The 12,321-nt window shown below is 38.3% G+C and overlaps 1 protein-coding gene across 14 annotated transcripts in view; it reads left to right on the forward strand.

Annotated features, from left to right (window-relative positions):
- Nucleotides 1-1,132: 1,132 nt before the first annotated feature.
- Nucleotides 1,133-12,321, forward strand: part of smoc1 (SPARC related modular calcium binding 1) — a 92,755-nt gene continuing 81,566 nt past the window's right edge. For all 14 annotated transcript variants that reach the window (XM_047393062.1, XM_047393060.1, XM_047393061.1 and 11 more), the window contains exon 1: nucleotides 1,133-1,503. In XM_047393062.1, coding sequence (XP_047249018.1) covers nucleotides 1,402-1,503 — 102 coding nt within the window. In that variant the 5' untranslated portion in view covers nucleotides 1,133-1,401. The remainder of the gene's footprint in view (nucleotides 1,504-12,321) is intronic.

Genomic DNA, 12,321 nt, shown 5'->3' on the forward strand with positions numbered 1-12,321 from the left:
GGCATCTCCCTTGACCTGTTATCATCTCATTTATTTATTACTTTTGGAGGGACATGTTGTCATTGGTATTTTCACCACTGTGCCATATTGTTTCTGCTTGATCAATTTTCTCAATTTGTTCCATTGCATAGTTAAAGCCTTGGAAATTCCTCAGTACTCTTCTACTGACTGATACCTTTTGAGATCTCTCTTATGCTTTGAAATCTCTCCAGACAGAATTTAAATGACAGCGGTTGTGTACAGACCCCAAAATATGTCCGTTTTTTTTTATTAAGTTGTAAAATATATATGTCACACTAAAGGTGGAAATAGCCATGAACTGACTTTTATTGGTGTTATCTTACATCATAAAAATCTTCCATTTTAATAGGGGTGATTAGTCTTTCTATAACTCATATATCTTAAATAAACTCCGTTGTTCGACCAAAACAATGAATTAACAAAACTGCCTTATGTTGAAAAAAATAATATATGTGGACATTTTTTATGATTTCTTTAAGTTAATTCAACATCAAAGCTCAAATGCTTGGAATAAAAACACAAATATAAAATATTTCAACCAAGCTGTTTCTAAAGGAAAAACGTGAAGGCAAAAGTTCCCACTGAGTGTGGAAAAATCCTTTGACATAAATAAAAACAATATAAAATTAAATAATGAATTATATTTTGAACCAATCAGCCACAGAATCATGGACTCACACAGCCAGATCTACCACCACAGGCTGACCCCCTGTGGTGTCTGTGACAGCTATTGACTTTACTCAATAGATGTTTCCCATTGTAACCCAGGTACAGAGGCTAAATGTCACAGCAGCAGGATACTTGCCTATTATAGAGCATTATATGTCTCTGAATGAGGATGAGAACCTAAAATTTGACCCCACAATTGCTCTGCTATTGTCTCTGCTCTCAAAGACTGACGATAATACACAGAGCGTCTCTGCAGCTGCTGCTTTTCTTGACTCAACCAGAGCGGCTTTCTCCGCGTCACAGAGACCGATCCTGGCAGCCTTTTTTTTTGTTTGTTTTTTAAGGTGGGCGCGGCTTCTCCGCCAGGCGGCGCTGCCATTGGTTCCCGTGGAGTGTCAGTCAGCCATGTTGCCCCCAGCTTTGCTTTTAAATGAAAGTGCAAAGAGAGTCAACCTGTGGAAACCGCGATGAACAGCTGATCCTCCCGCAGTGGATAAGAACTACCACGATGGTCTCCGACAGGTCATGATGTCCAGTCCTATGCATGGCACTATGTAAATAGTTATTGGACAAACAGAAAAAGGAACTTAAAACAAGAAGAAAATAGAAGAGTGAACATACTTTTTTGGGGCCTCAAATTAATAATAACCTGTTTGATTTTGCCCGGATTGGACATATTGTGCGCTGCTCGTGCGCCACCGACTCTCCATCATGTTGTTGCCAGGCGCTATTGTCTTCACTTTTTCTTGCTTTTTGGCCCCACTGTTCCTCTTTTACCTGCCTCAAGTCTCAGCACAGAAGCCTGGATCGCGGGTGAGTGGACCCACGCGTTTCTGTAGACGCACAACTCGTTCAGATAAAGAATCACTAAAATATAAAAGCACTGCGTAAAACACGCAATTCCGTTTATTAAATCTTGCTTCCATTTAGATGACCGGATTTTTCTCCTTGCGGGTTTAAATCTGAAAATGTCATGTAAAACATTTAGGTGAGATTTAGTGCTGGGGACATTTATTGGCACCTTTGCTGATGATGTCTAAAAAGCTTTACTGTACATTAATCTTTTATTTTAATTGCATAATATCACGTTGGCAAAATGAGTGAAATTCCACCTTTATTTATATTAATTAACCCGGTGAAAATAAATCTGGTGTCTTGTGATACAGTTATTTCCTGTAGGACAGTACTTGGTCTTCTCCAATAGTATTCCACAAGGTTGAAGCTTAAGGAAAGATATATATCTTTGACCACTGCTCTCTTCAGCTTAGCACACGGATTTTCTATAAATTTTGAGACATTTTGTGTCTGCTGATTTGTCCCATGGACTCAGTGATGTCCCATCTCCACTTTGTTGATAGACTCCATTTCCATTTTTAAACTCCTCGTATTGTTAAGACCCTATGATGCCATCCACACTTAACAAAGTTCCCGAGCCGTGTCAATTCAGTTCAATTCAATTCAATTCATTTTGGATAGTGCTAGTTTACTTTACATGTCACCTCAATGCACCTTACAAGACAAAGAGGTAAAATTCATATATTAGACATACATTAGAAGATTATCAACCAGTCAGTCATTTTCTACCGCTTCTTCCATAGTGGGTCGTGGGGAAGCTGGTGCCTATCTCCAGTGGTCTATGGGCGGGAGGCGGGATACAGCCTGGACAGGGCCAGTCCATTGCAGGACAGCACAGACAGGACAAACAACCATGCACGCACTCATTCATGCCTAAGGGCAATTTAGAGAGGCCAATTAACATAGTCATGTTTTTGGACTGTGGGAGGAAGCTGGAGTACCTGGAGAGAACCCGTGCATGCACTGGGAGAAAATGCCAACTCCGTGCAGAAAGACCCCTGGCCGGGAGTCAAACCCAGGACCTTCTTGCTGCAAGGTATCAGTTCTACCAGCAGCACGTTTTACAGCAAGTTTTGAAAAGATTTTGTAGCACTAGTGGCCCTCAACAGACATAAAATGGGCAGAGAGAGAAGGGGGAAGACGTAAAGCAAAGGTCTGGAATTCAGTAGCCTTCCTATATGGGGTGCCCACTCCACTGCTTCGCCCCACGTCACCCCATAGAGACAAAATTAAGTTACAGTTATATACATTCCAATACAATCCCAGTTATACATTGAAATTCTGTTTATAAAGCCAATTGGTTAGAGTTATCCTTCCAAGGAAGCCCAGGCGACTGCATCAAGTCCATGACTCTACAGATATCCTGCCTCCTGACCAAACATGTGGCGACACTGAATGGCCGTTTGCATTGAGTTGTTAACTTTTTAGCAATCCGTCATCCTCAGCATCTCTTCCTCTGGAAGAGAATCAAGCCCACGGCCTTACTGGTCCTCCACTTTTGTTTCTAGCCAAAACCATGGAGTGTTTGTTGCCAAGATGCTCAACCTCAAGCTGACTAAAGAAAATTCTCCATGTTTCATTTGTGATGGTAGGTTGTAACATGGATCTAATTTTCCAGTTTGAGATTACGTTACTGCAGTAAATGATGGCTTTATTTTAAGTGTTTTTCTACATCTGCCAGGGCTGCCAATAAATGCTTTATTGCACTGTAAAACTGGGATAGATGATTGCATTATCCATTATACAATTTGGAGCAAGTGTTTTCGTTTCATTTGTATTGTTGAGTTTTCCGAGTCTGTCAATAGAATCAGGAGCTGGCAATAAATTGAAGGTCTTTCCACCCTCAGTCATAACATTTTAGGAGGTTTAGACAAATTAAATGCTTTTTCTGATGGCCTTGTCAGGTAAAGAAATACGCTCCAGGATCCAAATGCACTTTGAAGGATTTGGAGTTTCGGCATTTAAAGCTTTTTTTCTCTTCAGCTGTGCTGGACCTGTCTGACTCACAAGCTTTAAATGACTTTTTCAATGCTTATTTAGTTGTTATTTTGGAAGAAAACAGGACTCTATACTGAATTTCTGTCCTGCAGTTGGCCTTAATCTTGAATCTTGGTCCAAAAATTCTGTAATTCATCTAAGTGAGTAATGAGAAACAGCAACTCCAGACCTGATCTTTCTCCAACCAGGTGGATTATGAGGAACTCAAAGTGTTTTTCTCTTTTTACTTTGCACGCGTATATGTCAGTGCAGTCAGAGAAACTGAAGGGTAGTCTTTTCACACTGACCACATATTTCCCTGCTTTTTTTCCACTCCACAGCATCCCTGCTCCTGTTCCCTCCTTCTTTTCTCAGACAGATCTTTGTCACTGTTGTGTCTCCTGGTCCTGTTTATTCCCCTCTCCCTTCTCCCGCACACTGCTTTGCTTGTTCCCCCCTCTGTGTTCTTTAGTTCCTTTCCAAATACCCATGGCACCGCTGAAGGCAAAGAGGGAAATAAGTGATGCGAACTGGAGAGGACCGGTATTGTTTCGGTTTGCTGATGCGCTGTAATATTTGCGGTTGTGGGGGAAGATGACTCACGGCAGGGGGTGAATATGTAATGCCCTCACATACTGGAACTATTTCACAACGTCTTTGAAACCTTGCATACAAAATATACTGAGGTCTGTGGGAATAGACACAATGGATTTATACTTTGGCCATCTATGTTATTCACTCTGTAACCATGTTCCTTCTAGTTAAATAATGACAATCCAAGAAGTGTTTAATTCTTTTTGAAGTATACGAGGTGTTTTAACATAGTAGTGGATGATTCAGGTGCCAAAAGCTTTGGTTGTCCGTAAGGCCTTAAATGTTTTGGAATTCAGCTTGAAGGTTTTATCAAATCTCATGTGATTGATAACCTGACCAGCCTTTCTTCGATTAACTGCAGCATATACGAAAGTAGTTGTCCTTTTTAGACAGAGAAATCTTTTATGCCCAGCTTTAGGTACATTTCTTTAAACCACACTGCAATAAATAAATAAAAAAACATGGTAGAGAATAGAAAGATCCAACAAAAAACAAGTAGCTAGGTTTACTTAGTGTCAGTTTGTCCAAATTCAAGTCAGGAATTGTAAGATTTCCATCATCTTTATCCTTAACACATGAACTCTGCATCCCTGTTGTCCTCTGCCTGGCAGACCCACTATTAGCTTACTGAACACCATCATTTACAAGGTGGGGAATTTTACCATCGCTTCCTATCTTCCTGAGCATACCACCTCTTCCTTCTCTTTACCCTGCAGGCTAAAAAAAACATCCAAAAACTGAAAAAAGGCAACAAAATTATAAGAGGGGTTGCAACAATTTGGGCATTTGTAAAACTTTGGCTTTGTAATTGTTGCAGCCAGTGGATATGGCTCACTGCCCAGTGTGACTTCCTGTTCAGAGGAGGCACAAACACTTTTCAGTATATATCATATAAAACAAAAAAGTAACTGCATCCGAAATAGGTTTTTTGTTGTTGTGCAAGCTCTCTCGGCTTACTGCTGAGAAAGCGCTGTACAGTTGTAGAACAGGCAACGGCTGGTCTGATGTAACCTTGAGTAAAAACATCATGGTTTCACAGTGTCACAGTATTTACAAAAAATCTGCAACATATTGAAACTGCTTTTATTAAAAATACAAAAACACAAGTTATTCCCACTGCTACTAAAATCCTTTAACATATTTATCATTGCTGTCACAATAATATTTAGTCTTTTAGTATTTTTGATTTTTATGATTAGAGGAAAATATTGAAGAATAACCTGCTAAATGTAGTAATACCTTTATTTGCAGAGTATTGTATCTTTGGCCATCCTGGTCTTTACATGAACACATGTACAATAACCAGATACTAGCTGGTTAATTAGTTAGACTTGGTTGAGTAGTGAAACTGCTTTCGACTTCTTTACAGATATGCTGCTTGGACCTCACTGTTACCTAGAGTGATGGCAGGGACACAAATTATTTCCCAATTTATTTTTCTTGTAAGCAAATGGTCTAGTGTAGTAGCGCATATGTACTAAACTGATGTGTTATACCGGTCTATTAGTCTTCTTTCAGCCAGCTGACCAGAAGTGCATAGAACTGGTGGGGGATTTTCAGTGCCATGTTACTATGAATTGTACAGAGCCAGAGACACCTAAGGTCACTACCGTCACTTTCTCTTGCATCTCGTTAAAAGGACTTTAAACAGTAGGACATAAAACTTTTGTGGTTTTGAAACCATAGCTATTTAAAGTCTTGGACCTTCATAATGGAAGCTGACCGTGGGGATAGGTTTAGCCAGGCTTCAGTCAGTCACATCTCTAATTTCTTCCAAAGAAAGAAATTACTTGTCATTGTTGGCAAAGGAGCCCCACTGCTACATTAAAGCAGAGAGTGATACTGAAAATCTGACAATGCAATGTAAAAAGTCAAAATGCCAAAAAATTGTTTTGCGTATAAATGCACACCATGTTGTATTAAGAAATCAAGTGGTATTTTATTCTTCAAGAAAAAAATCATAAAAACTAGGTTGGTGGAGAGCTGTTTGGTGCTAAGACAGCAGTGACCAGCAGAACTGTGGGAGCCTTCGGCTCATGGTCACTGTGGCGCCAACATTTTGCAACGAGCAAATTTTTTTATTTGTTTAGTTCCATAATTCTGTTTAATTGTACAGTTAAATTCTTGGGTAAGCCCTACACCGTATCAGTCGCCCATAAAAGGAAATAAAATACTGGCTCAGCAGATCTTCAAATATGCTAGAACTGGCACTGCTTGCTGCTGCTTTTACTTCGGAGTGTCCTTTATCGTTTTTGCAATGTTCTCATACACTTGGGGGATGGAGGACTATTGGTCCAGATATATGATAAAGTTTTAGTATGTTGTTTACACATTTCATTCATATAGTCAGCCATTTCCAATGAAAGGAACAAATAAAACAACCATAAAATTATAAACTTTGAGGTTTGGAGTGCATGAAGATAGTACACATTTTTTCAACCTTTGTAACTGTAAAGATTTCCAAACTCACGAAACATATGGTGGACAGGCACCACGTTCACAAATATTTTTATCATGAATTCAATTTCCCTAGGGGGATGTATTGAGGAATTAAGATAAGAATGTCAAGAACACGTAGCGATGTATCCTAAATCCTTCTCATCAAATCAACCTGTTAATGCTTGCTAAAAGATGCAACGAACAGTCAGCATGCATACTTTGGTGAAGGCATCAGTGAGGACTCATAAACTTAGATAAATTGCAAGGTCTGGGTGGCAGGGCAGTCAGGAATGCATACCTTCAAGATGGGAGAGTAGGACCGCAGTTCAGCAGGAACGTTTTTATTGCCGTGATGTAGATCACAGCCTTGGTGCAGGTGTGAGTTGTCTGCATCTGTGCGCTAATGGATGAAACGTGCATGTGTATGGTCAGCCGGTAACCAAATAAGCTCACAGCACACGAGTCACGTTTTTATTGAAAGTGAAAAGGTGTGTGTAAGTAGACGTGAATCTGAATGTAAAAACGGGCATTAATGCCATCTTACAGCTGTGTCTTCTTATAAGAAACATGTTTTTTTTTTCATCTCAGACAGTTTGATGCAGATGTCAGTTTGCATTTCTTGATTTAGAATATATTTAGGAAAAAAATGTAAATGCCAAAAGATTTATCACTTGCAAGTCAGAAATGGAGCCGTTGCAACCTTTTAGCTTTTATTGTAATATTTGCTTACATGATGCTTGATTGTAATCTTAAAATCTGTTTCGGATTTTATTTAAGAAAGCTACAGGATAATAGTCATAAAATAAAAAAAAAAGGAAACACATGACTTACTAAAAAATTATATAAACAAACAGAAAGAGAGTGGAAATAAAAACAGACACTGAGGCTTTTATTTCATGCAGTGCAATTGTTGCCTTTCTGGTGGCCTTCTTGTCCAAAACTGTAATTTCTTAAATTTGTCAATCATGTGTCATCAGATATTCTAAACTTTGTTAACTTTGGAAAAATAACAAAAGCAAATACCACTATTGCTGCAAAAAAATAAAGCATTGGTTCATAAACAGGGGTTTACTAAATGAAAACAAAGACAAAATGATTACAGAGCTGACATTTTGTCTTTAACACCATACATTAGCAACTAGCCACATTAGCCTCGTTAGCATTACCAATTCTAAAAATCTGTCTCTGGGATATTCAACAGGGAATTCAGACACTCACATAAACTCTAAAATTTCTAAAAAGCCACCAATATATCTTCATTTAGCATGTTCCAAAGAAGATGGAAACTGAAAACTCAAAAAGAGAAAACTTTGCTGTAAAATGTTTAGTTTTTCTGGTATCTGCTGAAATTAACTATGGGTCAATTTCCTTAATAACCAAAGGGTACAATTTGAGGTCCTGTGGTAGAAGGTTACTTTTTCGCATCTAAAATAGTGAGGTAAAAAACAACTAAAACTATATGAAGTGGTCAAATTACCAGTACCTGGCAAAGTCTAGTTCTCTGTTGCAGAAGCCTAAATGAACATCTGATAATTAGATAATAGTTTCCCTTCTAAAAGCTTTGTAGACTTTTTGTCCTTTCCGTAAATTCACTTTTAAACACCTGACTGATAATGAAATAGCTTTTCTTCCTTCCTCCTCTTGCAGTAACAACTTCCACCCTAAAGAAGATTCAAGGGTTAGCAAAACCTTCCAGTGTTTTAGTTATAGTGCATGGACCAATCAGAAAGAGGTTGTTTCATTGGGTTTCTGACTAGCTAGTCACTAGTCAGAACAAGTGTAACAGAAAATAAGGCGGTGAATCTCTAGAAAAAATATGTACTTATTTATACATAAAGTTGTACACACATACAATAACTTAGATCGTGGGATTATTTGTACAGTTTTCCAAACTAACTGCTGCCAGTTTGTGTCTCAATAAACCTTTCCCACACATAGGTTTATTGAGTTCACAAATAGAGAAACAGCCTCCAATCTCATATATCCCATTTCCTCAGTGTCCCTGACATCACATCTCTTGCTTTCTTGTGCAGGTGTGACAAAGCAAAATCAGTTTGTCATTAGCTGGTTCTCAGGACAGTTATGTGTTTATATGTATAAAATTAAGCACCAAATATTATTCATGCCTCTAGCAGATTTAAGTTGAAATAATTTTACCATCACGTTTCTGACTTTAATTAATATTAACATTTTGGAGTGGCCCAGCCAGAATCCTGAACTAAATCTGATTGAGAATCTGGGAAGGGAACTAAAGATTAGGGTGATGACAATGAAGCCTTCCAATCTCAAATATTTAGAGCTGATCACCAAAGATAAATCCTCAATCCTTCCAGTGCAAACAAGCAAAAAGCTGCTTAGCAATTATTTCAAGGCTTTGATTGCTGTAATGCCAATAAAGATTTTCCAATAATTATTGTGAGCGGTAAATAATTTGTCACAAGCAATTTTTCATGTTTTAATTGCATACTTTTACATACCAATTTACTTCTACATATTTAATATGTTTTTATTATGTTTTCATATGTATGTTTTATACATGTGTATGAAAATAATTTTAAATCAAAATCTGCTAGATGTAAGAATTCAAACTTAATATCAGATCCACATTTAAGTGATTCTTCATGTTGTGCAGCTTGATTTAACCAAAAGCTGCACTTTAGAATCGTCCTAATCCAACAGGGAGAGAAAAAGTTAATGCAGAAAGAAGAAAAAAAATCCTTATGATGTTAGAACAGTTTCTGTTTTTCTTTTAGAAAATGTAATGTCTTTAATGAAATTAAATTAGATGGTACAATCAAAGAGGCTGCACAGGGGTGCTGTCGGTAGCACTGTTGCCTTGTAGCAAGAGGGTCCTGAGTTCAACTCCTGGCCAGGGGTCTTTCTGCATGCAGTTTGCATGTTCTCCTTGTGCATGTGTGGGTTCTCTCTGGGTACTCCAGCTTCCTCCCACAGTCCAAAAACATGACTGTTAGGTTAATTGGTCTCTCTAAATTGCCCTTAGGTGTAAATGGTTGTTTGTCCTATGTGTCTCTGTGTTGCCCTGCGATGGATTGGTGACCTGTCCAGGGTGTACCCTGCCTTTTGCCCGTAGATTGCTGGAGATAGGCACCAGCTCCCCCCATGACCCACTATGTCAGATGAATGAATAGCTCTAAGAAATAAAATGGCAACCCCAAAGCTACATATTATTACTGAGGCTTGTGAAATGCTTACAAACATCTAAATACCTGAGCTAACTAACCAAAAAACTTTGTTCTCCACTTTTATTTTGATGGACTCTAACAAATGCCTTGAAGGGTGACCAGTGCCCAATCGTATTGCTAGCATACCGTGTGTTGATTTCCTAAGATGACTGCATGATTAGGAAAATTCATTTCATGTTCAATTTGGGGACTTTCTAATCAGGTTGATGGAAAGCAGCTACCCTACCAAGTCGGTCTTGGAGTTCCTGTCAGGGATCGTCACTATTTCACTCAACCTTTCTTTTCTCTGTAGATCCTGCTGATAGTTGTGGTTTTGCCTGTATTTACATATTTTGCTCTCTATGTAAATTTGAAGTTAAGGAAACGCACATGATCTTGCTTCATTGTAGAACAGCATGTTGAATGAGTTACAGGTTTCTTTTATCCTTCAAATGATCAAAACGGCTGCAACATTTCCGCCTCCTTATCACCCCCTTCTGCAGATTAGCCTCTGTTTCTGGCTCATATTTAGGTTTGCTTTGATTTGAGTGAGTGTGTGGTCTGAAGCAAGCAGCAGAGACTTATAATCCTATTGTAATGGGTGATGGACACACATACTTCCATTTCCGCATTTCTCCCAGACCAGCAGACACAGCTGACTGTTCAGCAGCCAGGATGTGGCATTAGTGACAGAAAATGCTGTTAATCAGATTTAGTCATATCCAAAAAGGAAGAACATGTCTTCTTACCCCTTGATCAACCTTTGATTTGTATTCCTTTTCACCCCTTCAAAGAATAATAAGGATGTTATTCTGTTCATTAATCCTGTCTTCCTCCCTGTATTAGTATCCAATAGTGATCTGTTTTCAGCTTGGTCTAATAGTGCAGAAATTCAAGTCATGATTCTTTATCTTACATACGATCAGGAATTGCTAAAAAGTTGTTTACAACACTATGTTATAATGTGGTGAAAAATATTAGAAAAGTCAAAGCTGATTTTTTTCTGGACCATAAAACAGTATAGAAGGCCAAAGGGATTTTTTCCCCCCCAGGTGTCCTGTCTTGGCATTTTAGGCATATTATATAGAGATGCTGGTTGCCTACATGTGCCAGGGCAGTTTTTGCAAGGAGGCCACATTGATGTAAAAGCAATTCCAGTTTTGACCCTTTTTTTTTAAAATGGTGATGCAAAAATCTGAAGGCCATCAATTTTTTGAGAATATAATTCACACCCTGACCACTTGGTGGTGAGTTAGCATATTTCTTAGCTGTCTCTTCCAGCTGAAGCAAGTGCTTGCCAGACCAGGAAACCTCTCGTTCAGAGAGTCTTGCTGATTTCTGATCACTTCAATTGGATGAAATTGGATGGAAATGTTCCCTGATTTCAAAATTTTGCCTGAAATGCCACTTGTAATTCAAGCCTCTTGTGTGGCGGTAGAGCGCTGATTTAGCCCCCAGAATAACATCTAAACAGCAACGAGATGTCATCTCTCCGAGGCAAAGTCCGAAACCTCATGACATATAGTCCCTGCAGCAATCCTACTCGAGACATTTGACTAAGCAGAAGCGAGTGCGCAATTCAGCTCCATGCAGACCAGGAAGAAGCCAGTGGGTTCAGGTCACAGCAGGTTATCTGTTCATATTTTAAGTGCAATCATTTAATCTCATTGTTTATGTGTAGTCATTGGGACCACAGTCAGTGTTTTTGTTGTTAAATGCTCTGTTGGAACAGAGCTAAATAAAATATTAACCAAGGAAATCACAGAAGAGCAAATAAAGGTAAAATCAAGACAAAAAACTGGAAAAATACCAGGTGTAGATATGTTTAAAACTTTCAAAAAGATTTTTGTTTCAATACTTAAGAGGTTAGGAGATGTTTTAAATTTGTGTTAAATGTTGGAGAGACGACACTGTCCTGAAAACAAACTATTATTTGAGTAATCCCCAAACCAGGTAATGATAGGACATCATCATCACTATCAGGTTGTTTTCATATATTCTGGAAATGTTCCAAAATTAATTAATAATTATAGGGGTTGTGAATATAAGAAATAATCAGAACTTGACTTCATGGATGAAAGATTTTAGTTGCTGACATTGAAATAGTCTATTTTTATCAATGACATATGAATCTTTTTATACATTAAGGGGTATCAAATCTTTTCCATCAGATATGTCCTCTAAAAGTTTTTACCCTTACTGTCCAATGTTGAAATGTTCAGAGCCCTTTTATTTTGCATGATGTCTGGGTTGTTCCAAATGGGTGTTCATCTGCATGGGAGAATTGAAGACCTGTTCATTTTGAGATATTCCCACCAGGCTGTTAGAGATGTACTGGTGTTGACAGCTGTGCTGCTTAATTAAAGGCCCGATAAATGTAATATCTGAGATACAGATTTCCTTACGTAGCATTTGTTCAGTTTCTATCCATAGCATGTCTGATGGATTTTTCCATATCCAATTTAAGATATATTGTGATCTATGTGCCAGGTAGTATTTATAAAAGTTTGGAAGTTCCAATCCTCCTTAACCTGTAGCCTTTCGTAAAGTAAACTTATGCGTGACATGATAAAATCTAAGTTCT

The sequence above is a fragment of the Girardinichthys multiradiatus genome, chromosome 19 (assembly GCF_021462225.1).
Source record: "Girardinichthys multiradiatus isolate DD_20200921_A chromosome 19, DD_fGirMul_XY1, whole genome shotgun sequence".
NCBI classification, from domain to species: Eukaryota; Metazoa; Chordata; class Actinopteri; order Cyprinodontiformes; family Goodeidae; genus Girardinichthys; species Girardinichthys multiradiatus.